This window comes from Fukomys damarensis, unplaced genomic scaffold (genome assembly GCF_012274545.1).
Source record: "Fukomys damarensis isolate Sample0158 unplaced genomic scaffold, DMR_v1.0_HiC HiC_scaffold_36, whole genome shotgun sequence".
Classification (NCBI taxonomy): Eukaryota; Metazoa; Chordata; class Mammalia; order Rodentia; family Bathyergidae; genus Fukomys; species Fukomys damarensis.
This window is the reverse complement of record NW_022900948.1, coordinates 29,361,120-29,383,491: the sequence shown is the minus strand read 5'-3', so window position 1 is coordinate 29,383,491 and position 22,372 is coordinate 29,361,120. Positions and strand designations below refer to the sequence as shown.

Below are 22,372 nucleotides of genomic sequence, written 5' to 3'. Positions count from 1 at the left end.
TTTGTGGCGGCTCTGGGGCTTGCGGGCCCCTCTGAGAACCTCCTAGAGTAAAAAATTCTGGAACAGTCCCATTTCCAAAAAATGCTGCTTAAGGCTGTGTGATTTTGTGTGCCACCCTGGGAAGATACCTCCACCTGTCCCGGGCCCCTGAGGTCCCCTGAGAGATCACCAGACACTTCTGAGAATGCCCCTGGGTGTTGTGTGTTTATACCAGTTCTGTCGCCCACTCTCAACCTCAGTTTATGTCCAGACTGCAGACAGACATTTCTTCTGGCCCCACATGCTGACACAGGATTTCAGGACACGCCAGTGCAGAAAACTCGACTCCCTTGGGGCGCAGGTCTACGCAGCTCTTCGCCCCTCTGGAGGAGGCCCGAGCTCCCTGGAGGCCGCTGTAAATTTAGGGGACAGAAGGTGGCCAGGACTTCCCAATGGTGAGACCCCTGGGACAGCAGGGAGGAGCTCCCACCTCTTTGGGACAGTGCTGAGCAGCAGGTGTCTGAGACATTCAGGAAGTGAGAACTTTGTTTTTTTTGTTTTTGCCAAGACAGCTTTATATACTTAAGAAAATCGGCTTTTCTGATAGGCCTGCACTTGTAGAAGTTGCAGAGTATTTCACTGACTGGGCAAGGCCCTGGATTTGTTGAAAATGTCAATGTTTTGCTCACTGTGAAATGTTCACCATTCAATTTGATCTGTAAAAGATCACATTAGCACATTGTCCTTGATGACTTAGGTCATTTGGAAGCCCCTTAAAATGTTGTGTTTAACCCCTGTCCTGGACATAGATTTTGTAAAGGGTTGAGATTTTAGGGGTAAATGTCAGGTCTAAAAAGTAAGCTAATATTGTCATTTCTGAAAGCCCATTGTCCTTATTTTTGCTGCTGAATTTCTTCATGTTAACATTCTCCTGTGCTTAAAACCTCACTAAAGGTGGTGTAAAGCTAAATGAGAAAAGAAAGGGGTGATTTATGTGACTTGGTTACTAGTTGCATGGAAATGACTTTGATGAGTTTGCTGATCTTAGTGGCAACAACTAATCTCCACCAAAGGGACTCGGTCCTAGAGACAGTGACAGAGGAGGAGGCTGCGCTGGGATTGCATGGGACGAACCTGGGAACATCAGGTGTAGAGAAAAGCAAGAGGAGATCACATGCAGCTGAAGACATGGGCAGAGGATGCCGAAGACTGGGAAAGGAGCTCCCACTGGACAAATACAAACATCAAAATGAGGATTGTAGCAGTTAAAACCCCGGACATGAAACTGCACGTCATGACTGTTATTCATGTACATCAGTCACTCTGTCTGCCTGCCTGGTTGGTAGAATAGAAAGACCTAACTTTCCAATGATGACTGAAGAAGAAAGATGAAATTAGCAGATGGTAGTAAAAACTCCCCCAAGTGAGGCTATGCCTAGGACCTCTGCACTGTGCTCTATGGGTCATCAGGGGGCTCCAGTGACTCTCTGTTCTCTGCTTATTTCTGGGGGATTCACAGGAAATGTGAGCCTCCTTTAGCTGAGCCCGTTTTATTGTGCTTCTTGTCTTTTCAGCAGTGACCCTCTGCACTCTTGATTGGAGGACATGAGCGTGGAGGCCTGAGAAGACTCACGTGGATCATTTGTAGGTGGCTACTGGGGGCTGAGCAGCCTGCAAGACGAGGCCAGAAGCACTGCGGCCATCCTTCAAATGGCAAGTCCTGCATTCGGATCAGGTGGTCTTTAGCCAGAAGAGAGCTAAGATCAATTCCCAGCCCCCCCCCCACGTAATAAACTATCATTTGTGGGTCTTTATTCCTTGTTCTTTTGTATATTATTCTTTCATTCTCTGCTGTACCCTCATTCAGACAACCAGGCATCCCCTGGTAACTGGTCAGGCTATCAACCCAACATTCATCAGTACAAATGATAGGGAGATGGAGGTGAGTGTGCAATGCACTGCCAGAACCCCTTTCTTATCCTGAGCAGTGAAAGTCATCAATAAGAGCTGGACTTGACCTCTGTTTTCTCTAAACTCGGTTCTGAGATGCTGGAAATTCCCCCCAAGCCTGGCATGGACAGAAGAAGCTATTGTCCTTTTGGAAGAAACAAGTTCCTATGTTTGACTATCACAGTTTGTGGGAAACAGAGACAAAAATCTCCAAAGGAGGTGAAACATAAACAATATCGTCCATTTGTCAAACATCTCTCTGAGAGACGTGTTGCTGAGAGAATAGAAGATGGATGGGAATAGAAGTGGACTAAGGAAACAGCAGTCTTCAGTGACAGAGCCTGGGAAGGCATGAGGGTGGCTTAATGGATCTTGAATCCTTGGGTCAAGCTGCCAGAACCTTGCTGGGGACATAGGCTCCAGGATCCATGGAATTGGACTGTGTCAAGTTGATCACTCTGGAACCACAGGGTTTTCAGAGCTGCCTGTCACCTGATTGCTGCTGGAGTGTGGAGACTCTCAGAGTCTGTCTGAAGGCTGCAGCATGCAGATCTCAGCCTGCTCTCTCTTCAGGAACTCGAAAGCCTTGTAGTTACAGAAATCTCTGTCTCTGAGCGCTCTCTGGGCTTTGTAATCGTCCTTGGATGGTGCTTATGTTTTTCTTGCATCAGTTCTGCACCTCAGCTCTTCAACACTGGCCAGTGACTGACTCGTTCTGAGTCCAATTCTCCTTTTCCTACAGAGACACCTCTTATCTCTGGGGAACTTGAGCCCTGTGCAAAGGCCTACTCCTTCTAGCTTTTTGTTCTGGATATGTTTTGTCTTTCATCCTGTCTCTCTTTCTTTCTGAAAACTGATGCAAAGACCTTATCCTGCTTTATAAGTTACGCTTTGATAGAGGACTTAGCAGGAACTGAGCATCTTTTTTTCCCAGATACTGCAATCCTCTCTCCTGAGCAGGATGACCTTCTCCATGGGTCTGATGGTTCAAATCTTGCAATCCCCAGTTCATCTTCTCCTACTAAGTTTCCTTGGGTCCTCTCACTTTAGTAGTTGATAGACTCTTGTTCAGTATCACTTCTTGCTGAGCTCCTTGGGTGTCAAGCCGGGTGTGAGGGCATATGCCTGTAATCCCAGCACTCAGGAGGCTGAGTCAGGAGGATCACTGTGAGTTCGAGACCAGCCTGGGATACATAGTGAGTTCCAGGTCAGTCTCACCTACATAGTGAGACCCTGTCTCAAAAAAAAAACAAAAACAAAACAAAACAAAAAAGAAAGAAAGAAAAGAAAGAAATATCAGAGACCCAGCTATGGAGTAAGACTTTGAATAATTGGTTGATGACAAATCAATAGCGGACTGGGAAAGAGCTCACAGTTGCACTTTATTCACCATATTGGTCAGCTTTCCACACTGGGACAAATTATCTAACACCCATAGCTGAAAGGAATGGTTTATTTGGGGTCTCTAGTTCAAAGGTTTCCATCCATGGTAAGCTCACTACCAGGAAGAAACATCATGGCAGAAAGGCACAGTGAAGGAAAGCTGCTCAATTCATGGAATCCAGGAAGTAGAGACTAGAGGAAGAGCCAGAGGAAAGATGTACCCTCAAGGGTGTGCTTCTGGTGACCTACTTCACTAAACCCGGCCCAACCTTCTAACAGCACATTTAGTGATGAAGTCATCAGTGGTCAATGATGTGGTTAGTGCCACATCATTTAATCTCCTTCTCCTTTGAACACATCGTATGTGTGTGTGAATACAACAGCTTCACACTGACATCATGTGTGTGTGTGAATACAACACCTTCACACTGACATCGTGTGTGTGTGAATACAAGACCTTCACACTGACATCATGTGTGTGTGTGAACACAAGACCCTCACACTGACATCGTGTGTGTGAATACAAGACCTTCACACTGACATCATGTGTGTGTGAATACAAGACCTTCACACTGACATCATGTGTGTGTGAATACAAGACCTTCACACTGACATCGTGTGTGTGAATACAAGACCTTCACACTGACATCATGTGTGTGTGTGAATACAAGACCCTCACACTGACATCGTGTGTGTGAATACAAGACCTTCACACTGACATCGTGTGTGTGTGAATACAAGACCTTCACACTGACATCGTGTGTGTGCGAATACAAGACCTTCACACTGACTTCGTGTGTGTGTGTGAATACAAGACCCTCACACTGACGTGTGTGTTAATACAAGACCTTCACACTGACATCGTGTGTGTGTGTGTGAATACAAGACCTTCACACTGACTTCATGTGTGTGTGTGAATACAAGACCTTCACATTGACATCATGTGTGTGTGTGTGAATACAAGACCTTCACACTGACATCGTGTGTGTGTGAATACAAGACCTTCACATTGACATCATGTGTGTGTGTGAATACAAGACCCTCACACTGACATCGTGTGTGTGTGTGAATACAAGACCCTCACACTGACATCATGTGTGTGTGTGTGTGAATACAAGACCTTCACACTGAGCTACATCCCAGAACAGTTTTTATTTTTAGGCAGGATCTTAAGTTGCTAAATCGCCCAGGCTGGACTTGAACTTGCAGCCCACTGCCTCAGTCTCCCAGACGCCATGATTACAGGTGTATACCACCACTCCTGGCTAGGATGTTTTTCATCTAAACCAGACCATTTACCTTAAAGAGTACTATAGATCCAAAGACCTTAAAGACTCTAAACCCCATGATGGAGGCTTTCTAGAAACTGTCAATATAGATAAAAAGAGAAATCTCCAGAATAGAGCTCTGGTAGTATCCCTGATATAACAAGAGTGCCAGCTCTCTAGCTGTGATTTTTCCGGGATGAAGCATCCCAGGAGAGAGCATACAGGCATTTCATATACCCTACCTGTCACACAGCAGGGCTCGACCTCTGAGCCTACCATAGACATGCCCAGAACACTTTTATTGATCTATAGGTGAGTAAAAGCCTATTTTATATTAAAATGTTAAGTATTGCTTATAAAATACATATACTCAAAAATGAGTAGCAAATTGTTATTTGCCCTTGTGGTCCCACAGCTCTCGAGCAGTTGAGACTTGCTGCCACTGCCCTGAATCTCAAACACTATTTTACGGCTTATTACAACCTCAAGGAGCAGGTCAACATTCAAAATGGGAAGCCCTACAGTATTCATAGAGAATGAATATCACTTGCATACCATGGCGATGTGGGAAAAATCTTAAGCTGTAACCCTGTAAATTGGCAACTGTCTATACGTCTGTACTTTTCTATCAGAGAGAAATAAACAGGAAATAGCATGTGGAAGCTCCGTGTAATGAATTCAAAATCTAATGCCATAGAAACCAGAGGTCTGCCAACTACAGCCCTGTGGCTGAATATGTCCTGCTGCCTGTTTCTGTATTTATTATTAATTGGAATATAACCCACATATTTTCCTTCCTCCCTGTCAATGGCTACATTCCCACCACGATGGCAGAACCAAGTAGTTGTCACAGAGACAGTAATGAGAGAATTCTGTGAGGTCCTAAAGTAAGTGACAGTCCAAAGGATGAAGGGAGGGTAGAGAGGAGTTTATTTCAAGTGACAGTTTCAAGTTAAATCAACAAAGAAAAAGAAAACACTGCTCTGTATTTTTTTCCCCTATATTCTGAAGATGACCTGCGAAGGCAACATTGTGGTTTTTTTTTGTTTTGGTACCAGGGATTGAACTCAGGTCCTTGTGCCAATCCCTGGCTCTGCAACACTGTGTTTTGATTTTAAAACCAACCAAGAAATAACAAAATCCCACTGCCTGGTGTGGTGGTGCACACCTGTAATCCCAGCACTCAGGAAGCTGAGGCAGGAGGATCACTGTGAGTTCGAGACCAGCCTGGGCTACATAATGAGTTCCAGGTCAGTCTCAACTATATAGTGAGACCCTGTCTCAAACAAAACACAACAAAACAAAAAATAAAAACAAAGCGCCTTCTTTATGGACCATCCTCCTATCCCAAGACTTGCCCACCTCACATTGTTCTGCCCTTTATCTAGATCTATATCCAATGTAGGTTTAATGTAAACAATTTATATTTTATCCACCCAAATTTGCATTATAAAATACCCTGCTCCTTAAATCTGGTGGACATTTTCTCAACTGTTATCTGGCTCTACTGCTGGTAGCTTAGGGAATTTGTCCCAGGACTGGGCCTTTTATTGTTGGCCACTATCTGTCACAACTCAATAAACTATTTCAGAGATACTTGGTCTCAAATTTTTTATTTAGTAACTACACAAATAATAGAGTCTTAAAGATGTCCCATCTCTTTTTCCACAGAACATTTGCTGGCCTGCTGCATAAGAGTACACACGAGGACATGTAGAAATGCTGCAACCAACAAAGAGTACTTCAACACGCAACAACAAAATATTGCACTTTCTGTGAAATAAACTCAGAACTGAGAACAGATTTACCTTTTCTTCCTCCACCCAGGAAAAATACTCATAAATTAGTAGAGACAGAGTTGCAGGGACCAAGAAAGAATGCACACACACAACATAAAACCTGCCTACTCTGATCAAGTCCTTCTTCTTACTTAGGTGTGGTTGATAATCCTGGGACAATCTCCTAGGGGACGTGGGGTCTTAAACCCATCCCCTCTCCTACCTGTTTATTTCCTGTTGGACCACTGAGGCAGCCAGAAGTGAGGGTCAGGTGGCAGCCTGAACTAGAGGGTACTTTTAAGTATTAGGAGCCCTGGCAGTGAGAACTCAGAGTAAACACCGCTCTTGTGGGAATATAGAAGTAATTGCTCCAAAGGAAACATCATTTACAGAGAAGAAAGAAGGTGACAGCTATGAAAACAGAGGCACTCGATTCCCCAGGACCCGGGAGGGCTCTTGGAGGAGACAAGGTAGGGCTTTAAATTATTTTTTGTGCTGATAGTTTTTGGGAGAGGGCTGCATGAACTGGGGAAACACAAGGTAGGTCTGGGTAAGGCAGCAGGCTCCAGTTAATGTGCCCTCCACACCGCCAGAGAGCAGGGGAAGCCCAAGGTGAAGACCTGCTCCCTTGTGGTTAGTGGCTCTACTAGTTGAGCCCGGCTCTGGATCTAGATTTTTGGGAGTGCTCGCTGGAGCGGGCTAGGCATCTCGGGAATATCAGAAATCAGAGGGAAGGCCAGGTCCTGAGGTGCTGGGTTTGGCAGGTGTGGAGGAGCGGAGGAAGGTCTAAGAAGGGTGGTGCTATGCTGGATTCTGTCACTGTTGGTTAGTCCTCATCACCTCAAGACTTCCAGAGACAGGTCCGGCCCATTGAGTGATGACTTCTTCTCACCCACAGCTGACAAGAGGCAGATGGGATCAGGGCCGGGGTCTCAGGGACAAGCAGCCCAGAATCCTTGACAGCCTCCTTGCAGTCACCACAGAGAAAACGGCAGCCTTGAAGAAAGACGAAGACAGGACCATCCCCAGCCAGAGAGTAAGTGACAAGGGGGAGCCCACCAGAGCCCACAGAACTACAGAAGCGTAAGTTTCCCCAGCTGGGTGTCTGGAGAGGTGGGGTGAGGGTGCCGCCTGAGCGGCCGACTCTGCACTGGGGAGGAGGCCAGGGCTGATTCTGGTGGTATCCTGCGGGTGACACCGGCGGAGTTCAGTCTGCTGATGAGGGCTGGGAGACGGGCGCTGACCTTGGAAATCAGTCCCAAATGACCACGTCAGGTCTCGCCCCTCCTGCTGTGTCTGGCGCGCAGCTTCTGTACAGCGTTGCGCTCTAAGGGCAGGAGGACCCAACCGAGGCGCAGCCGGGACACCCTGAGGCCTGACAGCCTCTCCAAAGCGCCGCCCACCCCTGTCGCCAGAGGCCTCCGCTGCCGCCGCTGCTGCTGCTGTGGCTGTCCAGAGATCAACCACAACGGTGCACGGGAGGCGCGACTCGTGGGCTCGCTGGTGCCACCTGGGTGTCTCTGGCTACCGCTACCTCGCTGGGCGCCTGGCTCGACCCGTACCCGGCGCTCGTCCACGCGGGATCCCCGCTGGCTGCGCAGCCCTGGCGACCGGTCTGTCTCAGGAAAATCCAGACTCTGTTTCAGGGTTCCGCCTCCCTTCGTTATTGTGGAATAATGAGCTATATTGTATGAATGAGTGGATGGGAAGCACTGATATAGGGGATCACGCCGTTCTCCTTTTCCTTCACACAGAATCAGTTTGCAGGGTATTTCCTAGAGACTACCACAAGAAATTCCCAGCTGAGTACACTGGAGTACACCTGTCATCCCAGCACTTGGGAGGCTGAGGCAGGAGGGCCTCACCCGTGTAAGGCCAGCCTAGGCTACATAATGAGAGCCTGTCTCAACCTGCCACCATAACCTCCCCTGAAAAAATTCCCCATGATCCAGAGCCAGAGTTAGAAACTTAGATACCTAGAATTGTAGCATGTTACAGTCAGCTGACATCAGAGGAGATAATAGAGTTTATAAAAAGCATACACAATTTTCCAGGTGTTTCTCTGATATTACTATTTTTTTACTCACTTGAAAGTGTCTTATTATATACAAAAATTCACACATAAATGTACAACCCACACATTGATCTTTATGGTCTTTAAGTGAATCAAACTGTAAGAGTTTCTATTTTTATCCTGAACTAGGAATGCCCGTTGTTAAGTGACTGAATCTCATCAGTAAATTGAAAAGTTGCTGGTCACCGTCCTATGCCTAATTCTCACGACCTCTTTTCCGTCCCTCATTTACTCTTTCCAACTTTGGTCTTCCTTTCCTCTTCTTCAGTGCAAGGATCATCTTTACCTTTACCTTTTCTATGGTTTCCCACCCACCTCTTTCTCTTCATCCCATCCTTCCCTCTGCTAAAGGGTGCCTATAGATGCCAGCCAAATACTAGAACCAAAATAGCTAGGCAAACCTAAGATTTAGAATGGTATTATTTTGTAAATATGTTGGAATTTGTTCAGACTTGTGAGAGAAAACTGATGTTAAAAGAAGGAAAAAAAAAAAGAAGAAGAAGAAGAGACTGGAGAATCTGGCCTGTCTCTCTATCTGGGAGGAAATAGAGAACAGAAGCCTCTCTTTAAAAATGTGGGATGTAGGGGGCCCGGGATTTAGCTCAGTGGTGCTGCCACCTGCCTCGCAAGCACAAGGTCCTGAGTTTGATCCCTAGTACCAAAAACATGGGCTTTAGACCTGATCAGGGGTAAATATCAGAAACAAAGTCAGGATCATATTTGAGGTGGAGAAGAAGCAATTGCTCAAAGCTGGATAGATGGTAATACTATGTAACAAATTATCACCAACTTCAGAGGATTAAAGCAACACAAATTTATCATCTCACCATTTCTAGAGATTGGAAGTCTGAGCATGGTATGGCTGGTGTAAGGGTTAATTTTTCATGTTAACTTGTTAAACTAAAAGATGCCCACAGAACTGGTAAAATCTTTCTAGATGTAACTGCGAAGGTGTCTGAGGGCAGACAATGGCCATGTTATTAATTACCACGCTGGGTGGACATCATTCATTCTGTTGATGGCCTGATAGGAAAGAAGGCAGAGGATAAATGAATTCTCTTTTTTCTGGAGGTGGGACATTGATCTTTTGATTTCTGACACTGAAGTCTATGGGCTCTGGGACTTAAACCAGCTGTCCTCCATCCTCCACGTAGGCCTTCAGACATTGAATTACACCACCTGCTTTTCTGGTTCCCCAAATGGCAGATGGAGAATTGTGGGACTTTTTAGCCCCCATACTCTCATGAGCCAATTCCCATAATAAATCTCCTTATAGACCCTCTCTATATGCAACATTGACTCTGTTTCTCTGGCAAATGCTCCCCCAGACTGCTGGACTCTGCACAGTGTCTCACAAAGTTAAAATCAAGGCATTGGTTGGCTTGTGACTTACTTTAGATGTTCCCTTGGAGAAAAATATGTTCCCGGTTCATTGGCAGATGTTTCCTTGCAGTTGTAGGAATGAGTCCCTTGTTGTTTTGCTAGGTGCAGAAAAAACACTGTCAGCTCTCAGGGGCTTCACTCAGGTCCTTGGCATATGACCTCCTCCGTATCTCCTCCCACATTTAGGATCTGTGCCTACAAGAAAGGTCTAGTCTCTTCAAGATTCACCTCATTATGTCACTAACATGGTATTTCCTCAAATTACAGCTTTCTTTTGCACCAAAGGTGGGGGGGCTACTGAAAGGATATTTAACACGAGAGGAAAGAGATAACGGGAGCCATATTAAAAGTCTGTTTACCACAATATTTAATTTATAACACACCTTGCTAGCTCCTAGGTTTGATGCCAAAAGACTAGGGAAAATGTTCTGATCACGTGTGTGTTTTTTGTTTGTTTTTTGTTTTTGTACCAAGGATCCAACTCGGGACCTTGCACTTGTGAGGCAGGTGGCAGAACTACTGAGCTAAATCCCCTGCCCCTGTTGTGATTGTTTTAAAAGAAATAGAAACTGAGGGAGAGAGAGAGGGAGAGAGGGAGAGACAGAAAGAGACGCGAGAGAGAGAGAGAGAGAGAGAGAGAGAGAGAGAGAGAGAGAGAAAAGAATGAAAGAAAGAAAGAAAGAAATATCAGCAATACCTTAGAGAGACTAGGCAGAAACTGTCCTGAAGGCAACCTATGAAAGTCTTTCTTATGAGCTCTGTGAAGAAGTACTGAGAATTATATTCAGATAAAAGACTGAGAACAGAGACAGTGGATGCAACCACTAGCCATCCTTTATTCACCCAAGCAGAAGGTGAGAAAATCTGTAGGCCTCACAGCAAGGGAAGGCAGGCTGCGTCTTTCCGGACTTGCTCCAGTACCTAGCATATATCTCAGCACCTCAACTGTACATAGTTGGTGAATAAAAGCTCATCAAATAATTGTTCAGTGAATGCAGTGAAAGAGCACATTAGGAAATTATTTCTGCCCCATTTGCCTGGTTATTCTGCTGAAATCTCCCCTACCAAACCAGAGCTCCGACAGAAGAGCAGTGTGTGCGCTTAACCTGCCGCTTCATTGTTTCCTTATTGTTCTTATACCACTAAATGAAAGAATTTATCAAATATCCCAAAGATTAACATCCTCTCCCTATAAACAATGGTATTTGTCTGATTGGGCTTTTCTCCCTCTAATTTCTTTTGTCATCATTAGCTCTCTGAAGTTCACACTAGGTACAGTGATTCCTGAGTTTTCCGGCTGTACTGACTTACTAGGAAAAGGAACTCTAGACTCTGTAAATAGAATTACTAATGTGAAACATCTGAGTACCAACGCCGAGGTGCCAGGCAAAGCCTCTTTACCGTGAATGTAACTGAGCAGTTTCCGCCTCTCCGATCTCGCCGCTCCAGCGCCATCGCGAGGACTCTCTCTCAGCACCGGGATTACCTCCCAGAGGTCCCCGCGCCTGTACGGCTGAGCTGTCCCAACATGGCCGTATCCACAGGCACTATGGGCGCCGCCATCGCGGCCGTAGGGCCGGCTGAGGCCGTGATGGATCTGGATGCCATGTCGGCCTCCAGCGGCAACCGGATCCTGACAAAGCCAGAGACTGTGGACCAGAAGAGTGCGGGAACTGCTGACGAGGCCGGGCATCCTCCGGAGATGGCCTTGTCCAAGCCTGAGGGCAGCCTCGCGGTGAGGGCGGTAATGTGGGGGGGGGGGGCAGTTTGGCGCTCAGAGGTCGTCAGTGCTTGGCATGTTTCTGTAGTCTCTGAAGGCAAGATTTGGGAATTGCTGGGGTCGAAGCCGGAGAGTCTTTTCCGAGATCAGTGTTGTGAGGGGGATCTGGGTCGGTGGTAGTAGGGGTGTACGGAGTCAGGGATTGCTTCTTTTAGGAAACAGTGTTTTGAGGGATCTGCGGAGATAGTGTTGGCGGGAGGCATTGACAAGTCAGGGTTGAGAAAGCTAGGGGATCAGAAATGGAGCTTTGTGATGTGTCAGAGACTGGGAAGGTCTGTGAGGCTTAGTGATTTAGAATTGTTAGACCAGATGAGAATAACCGGCAGGGAGACAGAAAGTCCAGAGGACTAGAAGAAATTTATTTACGCTCGTGGACCCCACTCTCAAAGGGAGGGGAGCCCCGAACCTGAAAACAACTTGGCTTTTTATAGGGCCATAAATGGGGAACTGAGGGGTAGCAAAGCTCAGCTTACAGAAGCAAAGACAGCAGTTAGGGGGTGGGGGCGATAACCGGGTACATCTTGTGGTTTTTCTTGAACATGTCTGAGTTGAGCAAACAAGGTTGCAAAAACAGATTGCTGCAAAAACACAGGGGGAGCCCCGAACCTGAAAACAACTTGGCTTTTTATAGGGCCATAAATGGGGAACTGAGGGGTAGCAAAGCTCAGCTTACAGAAGCAAAGACAGCAGTTAGGGGGTGGGGGCGATAACCGGGTACATCTTGTGGTTTTTCTTGAACATGTCTGAGTTGAGCAAACAAGGTTGCAAAAACAGATTGCTGCAAAAACACAGGTTGCTAAAATAGATTGTGCGGTTAACGGCTTGGGGGGGGGGTCCAACAGATTTGCCCTGGGGTTCATCTCAGGGGCAATATGGAGACACCTTTATTCTTTCAGAATGTCTGAACCAAGGGAGTATGGGCACCTGTGGTGGTTAGAGACTGGACTGTTAAAGTGGGCTGTGTTGGGGAGTTTGAGGATTTGGGTGATGAGAATTGAGTAAGGATCAGAGATTGGGGCCTTGCAGGGTCAGCGATGGTAGTGTTTGTGGAAGTCTGATTAGCAGTGTCTTTGAGAGCCAGTGATGAGTGTGCTAAAATGAGTAGAGGGAGAACCTGAGTATGGGGTGGGACAGTGGTTTGTAGAATGTTAGGGAGTCAATTTTGAGGTGTCTGTGGGTCTGGCAGATGGTTGTAAGTTGTTTGGGAAGAAAAGATGGTCACTGATAATTAGGTGGTGTCCACTGAACTTTTAGTGATGAGGTGGTTAGTAATTTAGGATCCTGAGGGGGCCCCTCAGGATTGCAGGATTGGGGGATGACAGGGTTTAGTGATGGAAGGTTCCTTAGGGGTCAGTGATTGAAGTGTTATGGAAGTCAATGATTGATCTGAGATAATGCTATTTGGGAAAATAGTTGGGTTCTATAAGTAATGGAAGTTTGCAAAGATTAGTGGTTGGTGAAAAGTTGGATGTCAGTGTTTGGAAACCTGTAGGAACAGATTGTAAAATGAATACCTATTTGATGCTAAGGAGTGTTTTAAGTGCTGAATACATTAGGAAACAGAGCTATAGTCTCTCCCTCAATATTTTTGGAGTCTCAAAATAGGAAAGTGACAATAAAAAAATAAACAAATGAGATAAAAAGAGGTAATGTGGTAGAGAGCTATTATAATTAGGGTAATTATAATGTGGTTTTAGCCAAGTTAGTCCTAGAAAACCTTTCTGAGGAAATGACAGGTTTAATGTAAATGATGACAAGGAGGTTGCCCTGAAGAGATTTGAAGAAATCGTGTTCAAAGTAAAAGGAGCACCAACAACAGCAAAGGCCCTGAGGTAGGAGTGAACTTGATGTGCTTAAGAAACAGGAGGAAGATTAATGTTATTGGAACATACTCAGAGGGAAAGTAGAAAGATGTGAAATCAAATCAAAGTGGTAAGAAGTACTAAATTATTGGATCTTAGTGACTAGGGTCAGAATTTGGATTTTATTGTAATTACAGTGAGAAACCATTAAATTTAAGCAGGGGCACTCTGATATGATTGATACTTTAAAAAGATCATTATGTCTACTCTGAGGAAGATGGACTGCAAAGGGCCAAAGTAAGTACAAGAAGGTCAGTTAGAGGTTTATGGAAATGGTCAAAGGCAAGAGATGATGATAATTTAGAATAGGATTGTAGTAGAAAAATGAAAAGAAATCAGATTCAAAATACATATGGACATAAGCTTATAGGACTTACTAATGAATTGATATGGATCATAAAGGAAGAGAAGAATCAGGATTTACATCTAGACTTCTGGACTCAGGAATGGGATGGATGGTGACTTCATCTCCTGAGAAAGTGTAGTGTTGAAGACCAGATTAGTGGAAGGAAATGAGAAGGGTTCGTGACTGGTTCTGTTTTAAGCCGTTAAACTGCTCATTACACATCCAAGTGTAATGGGCTAGGAAACCAGATTTGAAAGGTTGCAGCATAAAGATAGTATTTAAAGCCATTAGATTGTCTCAGATCATCTGGGAAGAGAAGGCAGTTCAAGGAACAGAAGAGGGACAAGGACTGACATGCTTAGACAAGGCTGCTTGCAAGGTTGACCTATCGCTGGCATCAAGGAAATTAGATGTTAAGAGTGTTCCCACTGTTTTCAGGATTGATAAGTGGCTCTCTTTAGCCAATAAGATTTGGCAGTATGGTTTGTGCTGCTTTCCTTCAGAAGTCTAGAATTTTTGTAAGTCTGTGCAGAGAGTCCTTACATGATCAAGTCCCCAGTAAAAACCTTGGGTACCAAGTTTCTTATAAACTTTCCTGATTAGATTAGTTTTTTTTCATCACTGGGACAAAATGCCAACATGTGCGGTTAAAAGAGAGATTTATTTTTATTTTTTTAATTATGTTTATTGGTACATTTTTAGTTATACATTATGATCACATTCATCATTAGGAATTTGTACCTGTACATGATATATCTTGATTCTTGTTTCTTCCCATTTCCTTTCCCTCTTTTCTACCTTCTACCCCTCTCTATTTACAAAAGCTTTGTTTTCATTTTGCCTTCTTTTCTCGTTTATTTCCTTTTCCTTTTCCCCACACCACTTCCTAGTTCTCTTTCCCCTTTGAACCTTTTCTTCCTGTTTCACAGTATCAATTATACATTTTGATCCTCACTTACACTTTAAATTTGTCACACCAGAAAAGCAATTCCGTATTTACAGACATGTGCCCTATTTATTTCACCTAAGAGTGTAGTCTCAAGGTCCATCCTTTTAGTTATAAATGTCTGTTGTTTATCAATCTTTATGGCCGAGTAGTACTAAAGGAGAAGTTTAATTTGCTTTATGGTTTCACAGGTTTCAGTCCAAGGTTGGCTAGTTCCAAGGCAGAAGCATCATGGTGGAAGGGAATAAAGGAGCAGGACTGTTCACTTAATGGTGGCCAGAAAGCAGAGCAGAGGAACAAAACCAGAAAGGAGAGGGCCAGGGAACCACAGATAGTAGCAAAGGTCATACCTCCCTGACCTACCCAGCCACGCCCAGAAATGTGCTTTACTAATCCCCTAGGTGACTCTGAAGCCAATCAAATTTAACAATCCCGTTTAACTGTAGCCTGGTAGTATTGTAGATGTGTTACCAAAACTCACTCCCGGAAGAATTAAACATGCCCTGTATGACTCCACTTGGAGAGGTCCCTTGGATGTTTGTGCTTAGTTTTGTTTTTTTGTTTTTTTGTTTTTTGTTTTTGTTTTTTGAGACAGGATCTCACTGTGTAGTTGAGACTGCCCTGGAACTCATTATGTAGCCCAGGGTGGTCTCGAACTCACAGCGATCCTCTTGCCTCAGCTTCCCAAGTGCTGGGATCACAGGCGTGCGCCACCACGCCCAGCTTGTGCCTGGTTTTGTCTGGAGTTCATACCATGCTGATTATCTGGTTTTGCTCTGAATTCTTTTGCCGTAATAAATCTTAGCTATGAATACAGCTATATGATGAATCCTGTGACCTTTCCTATTGAATCACTGACCCAAGGAAGACTACTGGGTTAAGGTCTGGTGATGCTCAAAAGGGATTTTGAAGATGATTGACAAATGGTTGAGGTAATCATTTACTTCATCTTCAGACCCTGAGGTACATAGATCATGGGAAGTACTAAAAGATAAATTCTGCTTGAGATGACTGTAAGGAAGCAGGGTCCTCAGGACATAGGTTGATTTTAGTTAAAACAAACAGGTGACAGAAATGGCTAAGAGGGTGAAGATAAGGTGGAGTTTGCTGACAGGGATGAGCGTTTCTGTAACAGCCATTGTTTGAGAGTTCTTTTGGCATCGTTGATCAGGGCTGGATGGGATGAAGACTTGGGGATTGTGGGAAATTGAGATCTGTGTGTCCTAGAGAGCTTGGGAGGTTTGCTGGAGTTGGTCATTCTGGAATTTTAGGCTTGATGATTAATAGTGCTGTGCCAGCTCAGTGATTGGGAGGTGAGTGACAGTAATGAGAGTTACTAGGAGTCAGTGACTAGAGGTTGATGCATGCAGGTAATTGATTTGTGGTCTATGAGAGTGAGAGATTATCTTTAAATGTCAAATAAATATGTTTAAATGTATATTTATTGGTATCAAAATACTCCAGAAACTCCTTCACTCACCTGCATAAGACAGCTTCAACATGTTTAATCTCCCTTCTGCCTCCTACCCCCTCAGTAACATTCTTATTTTTCTTACATAATGTTTCTTGATTTTAAGGATATTTTCATAATAGTTCCACAGGCACATTATCACAGTACTTAGATTTAACCAGATATTTTACTGGCTTTACTTTTCATAGCTTTCTCATATATTTAGTCTTTCCCAATGTTAAAATTTTATTCTGATCCCATTTTTTCTTTTAAAGATTCTTCTTTTTCTCCTTCTCTGCTTCTCTCTCCCTTCCCCTCTCTCTCTTTCTATCTAAAGCATGTAGGTAGTATAATTTCTGCATCTGTACCTGCCTAAAATGTTTTACTTTGTTTCCAAGCACAAATTATTTTTTGATGGATTATAAAGGTCATCTCAATTCTTTTACCTTTGAACTCTATAAATACTGCTTCATAGCCTTTAATTATCTTTGTAACAGAACAAAAGATAGGCTGTTCTTCTCTCCCTCCTTCCTTCCTTCCTTCCTTTCTTTTGATATTCATATGAGTTTATCCTCAACAAATATACAATAGGCAAATGTGTTAGTATGACTTTTGTTTCTTCTAAAAAGTACATTACTAGGCAGAGAATAGGTATCCTATAGACCAATGATAGTGAACCTTTTAGAGCTTTCAATGATAACAACCAGGGTGCTAGCGGTTCACCACCACTGTTACAGACCATGGTGGTCAACAGTGAGTGGTCAAGGTAAGAACAAATTATCTTGTCCAAATCATTCACTGAATATGGGTAAAACTAGACTGAACTGGACTGTGCTATTACAGGCATCAGTAACACTTAGAGATGTGACTATGGCCTTTACTCAGAAGGAATGGGAGAAACTGGATCCTGCTCAAAGAGACCTGTACAAGGATGTAATGCTGGAGAACTACAGCAACCTAGCCTCAGTGGGTAAGGACAACCCCTTATAATTCAAAATATATTCACTCTGGTACCTTCTTATTGAAGTCCTTAAATGAGTTTGGCCTTGATTTGGGGTGGTCAAAGAGTTTTAATCTCTTTTAGTTACAGGGCAGGATACCTGTACCGATGTCTTCAAAGCAGGTGTATACTCAGTTGAGGTACATGGGCTTCCACAGAAGCCATGTATTCCTTTTTTTTTTTTTTTTTTTTGGTACCAGGGATCGAACTCAGGACCTTGTGCTTCCGAGGTGGACAGCGGCACCCCAGCCCGGAAGCTATGTATTCTTGAAAGACCTTGAAGTGCAAATAGTGGGCTTGATTTCTGAGATTGTTGTTCTAATGCTCAATTTCTACCATTTCCTATGAGCAGGGTACCAAGCTCCCAAACCAGACATGATCTGCAAATTGGAAAAAGGAGAAGAGGCATGGTCAGGGAAGAGGAAAAGATCCAGTCAAAATCATCTCAGTAAACTAGCAAGATCCAAGCAAACAGGAGCCAGTGGAAGTAAGTTTTTGGTTTTTGGTGGTTATTATGGAATTCTTCAAAGAACTGTTTATTCTTAAATTATTTGTTCTTTTTTTTAAAATTTTTTTTTAAACCGGAGATCGAACTCGGGTCCTTGCACTTGTGAGGCAGGCACCGGAACCACTGAGCTAAATCCCTGGCTTAAATTACTTATTCTTAAATCTTAAAGATCTCAGACAAGTTTTTCTTACCCAGGAAATAGAAGTAGAAAGAATATCAGAATCTCCTAGGGAAAGAAGAGTTCAAACTACAAAGATTTCTGAGCCTTGGAGATTCTAATATCTCTTCCTTTTGTGAATCTGCATAGAAGGGGCTCCCATGTGAGGTCAGTTGTACTAGTGAGCCAGTGTTGCTTAGGAGAGTTTGATTACACAATTTCTATTAGTCAGCTTAGACTAAATTTTGCTTTTTTAAGGAATGATCCCAAATCCCTTAACTTACTGGGGACCTAAGCTGAAAGAGCATTTCTGGTTTGGCAAATTCTGGTCTCATAGCAGAGGGAAAAAGGGGTGAGTGTCACCACATGGTAACTCTTACAGTCACTGCTTATAAATGATAGAGATCCCACTGGGCCCCATTTTATTGGTCAGAGCAAGACACCTGGCCACCACTGAGTTCGACAGGCTTGGAATGTATAATCTTTCCATGCAGAGAGGTGCTATGGTTTCAATGACCATGCATTTTGGAGGAGCTGAGAGGGATAATCCTTCTACAGCAAACAGTAATATAGTTTGTCATACCATTCAGATTGTGGTAGGAAAAAAGGTGAAAATCAGAGCTCTAAACCTTTGGTGCCAACCCTTCAGATGCCTGGTCCCTCCATATAACCCTCTTTCCTTTACCATGTGCTCCATTGCTCAGCTTGCAGATGACGTCTTAGCTTTTCTCTCAGTCTTATTCCTATTTACCTTGTCTAAAGTAGTATTGTTTTGAAAATTCTCTTTTCTTTCTATGCTCAGTTTTTCTCCCTTCCTCCACCTACTCTCCAGTTCCTCAGGGTATCACATCATCTCTTTATGTATTCAGACATTCTTAGGCCTGTCTTATTTCCATGTCTCTTGGCATGATGCTTCTACCCTGATGACTTTCCATTTCTCTCCTTTGACTGTGAAATGATCTAGGCCTATGGTCTGTAACACATCATCATGTTCATTTTATCCTTACTCCCTGCAGTCCCCTTCTGCAGGATCCATGCTTCTATCTGTGTTTCTGACTGAACTCATCACTACTTACCTTCAGTGCACACTGTAATAGTTTAGCCTCAGGTTCTTGTCCACCTAATTGCAGCACTTGATGCAGATCATATCCTCTGTCTCTAAGTGCTCCTTTACTATTTACTCATGATCTTTTCCTCCTTTTCACTTTTAGGTTTTGTCTTTTACTACCTGTTCTTTTTGCTATTTCTCTCAAAAAGATCATTCATTATGTAGTTACAAGCTGTTGATTCTACACTGGTGACATATGATGAACACCTCTAATTCCTTTGTTTGCATGCCTGTTTTACCTACTTATAAAACAGTCTTAAGGTATCAGAAATGGAAGGCTTTGTCTTTATTTATAAATTAAGAGTTTCCTTTCACCTTTCCTGTTTTATCACTGTCTACTCTGATTTTAGTCCTGTGTTCTATAGGTTACCATGCGCTCCTCATTTCCCATTTGTTTTTTTTTTCTTTTTTTTTCAGTTCTCACTGACATCACACAAGTCATGTCCATATTCTTAGATGGATTTGTTTGAATTTTGGATGTTACCACCAAATATTAAAGTATCCAGTTACTTATGTCTCCACAGTCCGCAAATTAGCAGAACATCTACCATATCTTTTAAAGTTTTCTTGAATCTCAATTTGTCCAAATCCTTATGAATTTCCTGAGAGAAAAGGGACCTATCCTTTAAATGACAAATGAACAGATACCAGTGGAATTTCTGAGTCATCTACTAACGACTGTAGTTTAGCCACCATGATTTTTCTTGCTGACATGTGGTGTTAAAACTGAAAAAGTAATTCTGAGTTACAGCTTTATCATTGCTATACTATTTTCTGGGTTCAAATTCTTATGTAATTTTTGGAGGTTCTTAAGAAAAGTATATTTTATTTCCTCCAGTGATTTGCTGGGCCTAGGGAGCAATTAGTAATTAGTAATTACTGAAGTAATAGTTTCAGTTGCTATCTCAAATTCAAGAAAAGATTCCATCCCTAATCAAATACTCTGCCAGACTCAACTCTTCCCATTGTGACCCTGTTATACCAGTTTTCTAGTTCAGATTCTCTTCCTTTCCCTCATGTGCATTTTTCTTTTACTGCATTCCATCCTCTTTTGGTGGAGGGGTGTTGTGACCAGCCCAACCCATCACGAGAGGTTTTTATAATATTAAATGTCAAGGGGAAGGCTTTGAGTTTTTATCTCTTTTTACCTTGAATGAAATTTGCCTCCGTCTTCCCCATCATCCTTGGGCACTGGAAGACATGGTCTTGTCATGGCACCTGGGAGATTCTGTTAAACTCTCCTAGGGTGCTGCATTTCATGACTTCTAAATAAAAAGCAGCTAGGAACTACACTTTTGTGTTTCCCTGCTATATCTGTTCTTCCAGAGACTGATGTTCTACTCCGTAGAAACTAATCCCCTAAATGTCCTCCATTAAAATAACAGTATGTTCTGGCTATGTATATTCAGGTACCACAACTTGTTTCTTATCAAGTCCAGTTTGTACTTTGTCCTATTTTTCCTTTACCACAACAGTGGCTGTTCACTTTCTTTCTATACTTTCTTAGATCATGGAGACTCTTTCAGTGTTTTTAATTCTCATTTTGAAGGTTTTTCTGCTTTTCCATACATAATAGCTGAAAAAGGCCACCCCCAGATGGCAGCTCCAGTTCTTATGTCTATAGGCTTACATGTACAACATCCATAGTTAGCTAGCAGAAGTCTTTGAATCTCAACCCTAAATTCTTAGATGAAAAATACCATTGGACTACTTAGGGCCTGGTGTTTCGATAATTGTTGATAATTGTTTTCAGCCTGAAGTTGGATCTTACAGTGCAAACATGGCTGCCTACACCTGTCAGTGTGGGTGATGGTCTGAGAGAAGGAAAACAGTGAGTCAGAATATAATTCAAAATATATAGTTATGTCATGTATGGGATAAAAATATGATCAGTTACTTAGAGGTGTAAATAAGCAACATTTACAATTGGCAACTGTAATGACCTGACAAGAACAAACTTTGTTCTTTGTTCCATGGCAGACTGTTGGAGCACATGTACACTATAAATCCGGATGCTGTAAAGTTTGTTTGCTGAGCTCTTTACTGTGAATTTTATTAGTTTGTAAAGTCATCAGAGAACTGGGGAACTAGAGGGTGCTTTTTTTTTGTAACAACAGTGCAGTAGCATTGGAGTACTTGTTCCTGTTCCTGCTTATTTCCTCAGTCGTGTATCAGCTTTTCTGTATCCCTTGGTAGGCTCATATATTCTCTATTCTGTTTTACTTTAGCTGGCCTTATTAGACAGAAGAATTTCTGGTGAGGTTATGGATATACCTGCCCTTGTAATCTAAGGGCAGATATTTTAGCCAGATCTCACTAGGAACTGGAACAGGGAACTGAGAAGCCACTGGGAATGGAAATTATATAAGTAGTGTCATTAAGCATGTAAAATATTGTATTTCTGCTTCTCTGTGTATGTATGCCTCATCTTTGTCCTGAGGATTTTTGGTTACATAGGGAAAATATGGCTTCACTAGTGCTTGTCTTGTATCATTTTTTAAAAACTCAAGCACTGAGTAGAGACCACATAAAGTCATTTTTTTTTTTTTGTGGTGCTGAGGATTGGATCCAGTACCTCACACATGCTAGGCAAACACTTTGCCACTGAGCTACACCCCCAGGCCTTTTAAATTTTTATTTTGACATAGTTTCTCAAAAAATTTCCCATGGTGGCCTTAAGCTTGTAATCATCCTGTGTCAACCCTCCCAAGAAGCTGGGTTTACAAGCATATGCCACTGTGCCTGCTCAGAGTCTAAATTTTGGGGAGGAAGAATCTCATTGGGTATGTTGGATTGAGCCAGATGTGTTTACAACTGAATATGCAAAGGTGGAGTAATATAGCTCTTTTAATTTCATTTATTCTCTGTTTAATATTCCTTGTCTTACCTTTCTTGTTGCTGAGACAAAATATCCCACACCCAAAGATAGAGGAGGAATGTTTATTGTAGCTCACAGTTTGTAGAGGTTTCAGTTCATAGTTGACTGGCTCCAAGGCAGGGTAGCATGGCAGAGGGCCATTGCAGAGGAGAAACAGTTCATAGCAGGCAGGGGGCAGAAAAACAGTGAGGTAGTGAAGCAAGAGAAGCAGTCTTCTTTTTGTTCCTTATATTCTATCCAGGCTACATGCCTTTAAGGTGGGTAGTACACCCAAGTGGGCCTTCCCATTATCCACACCCAGAACTATGCCAAACCAATCAATAGATTTAGTAATCACACACCCTTGATCCCAGTGTCACACACTCCATCTAGCTACCTCTGAAAAGCCCCACCTATGACTGTGTGAGAGTTTGGGGGGACATCTGTTCACAAGTCATAATAGTCCTTATGTTTATTTCATCTTCTATCCCAAGTTTCAAGATCTCTCTCTCTCTTTCCTTTTTTTTTTTTTTTTTTTTTTTT

General features: G+C 43.1%; 2 protein-coding genes across 2 annotated transcripts in view; one reads left to right on the top strand and one right to left on the bottom strand.

Annotated features, from left to right (window-relative positions):
* The window catches only part of Slc31a2 (solute carrier family 31 member 2), a 66,204-nt gene extending 54,907 nt beyond the window's left edge, over nt 1–11,297 (bottom strand). The window contains exons 1-2 of the mRNA XM_010639369.3: nt 11,217–11,297; nt 9,826–9,913 (exon numbers count right to left, since the gene is read on the bottom strand). The gene's annotated coding sequence lies outside the window, so the exon portion shown is untranslated. The remainder of the gene's footprint in view (nt 1–9,825; nt 9,914–11,216) is intronic.
* The window catches only part of Zfp37 (ZFP37 zinc finger protein), a 13,304-nt gene continuing 2,211 nt past the window's right edge, over nt 11,280–22,372 (top strand). Inside the window, exons 1-3 of the mRNA XM_010639370.3 lie at nt 11,280–11,550; nt 17,043–17,169; nt 17,552–17,686. Coding sequence (XP_010637672.1) covers nt 11,344–11,550; nt 17,043–17,169; nt 17,552–17,686 — 469 coding nt within the window. The 5' untranslated portion in view covers nt 11,280–11,343. The remainder of the gene's footprint in view (nt 11,551–17,042; nt 17,170–17,551; nt 17,687–22,372) is intronic.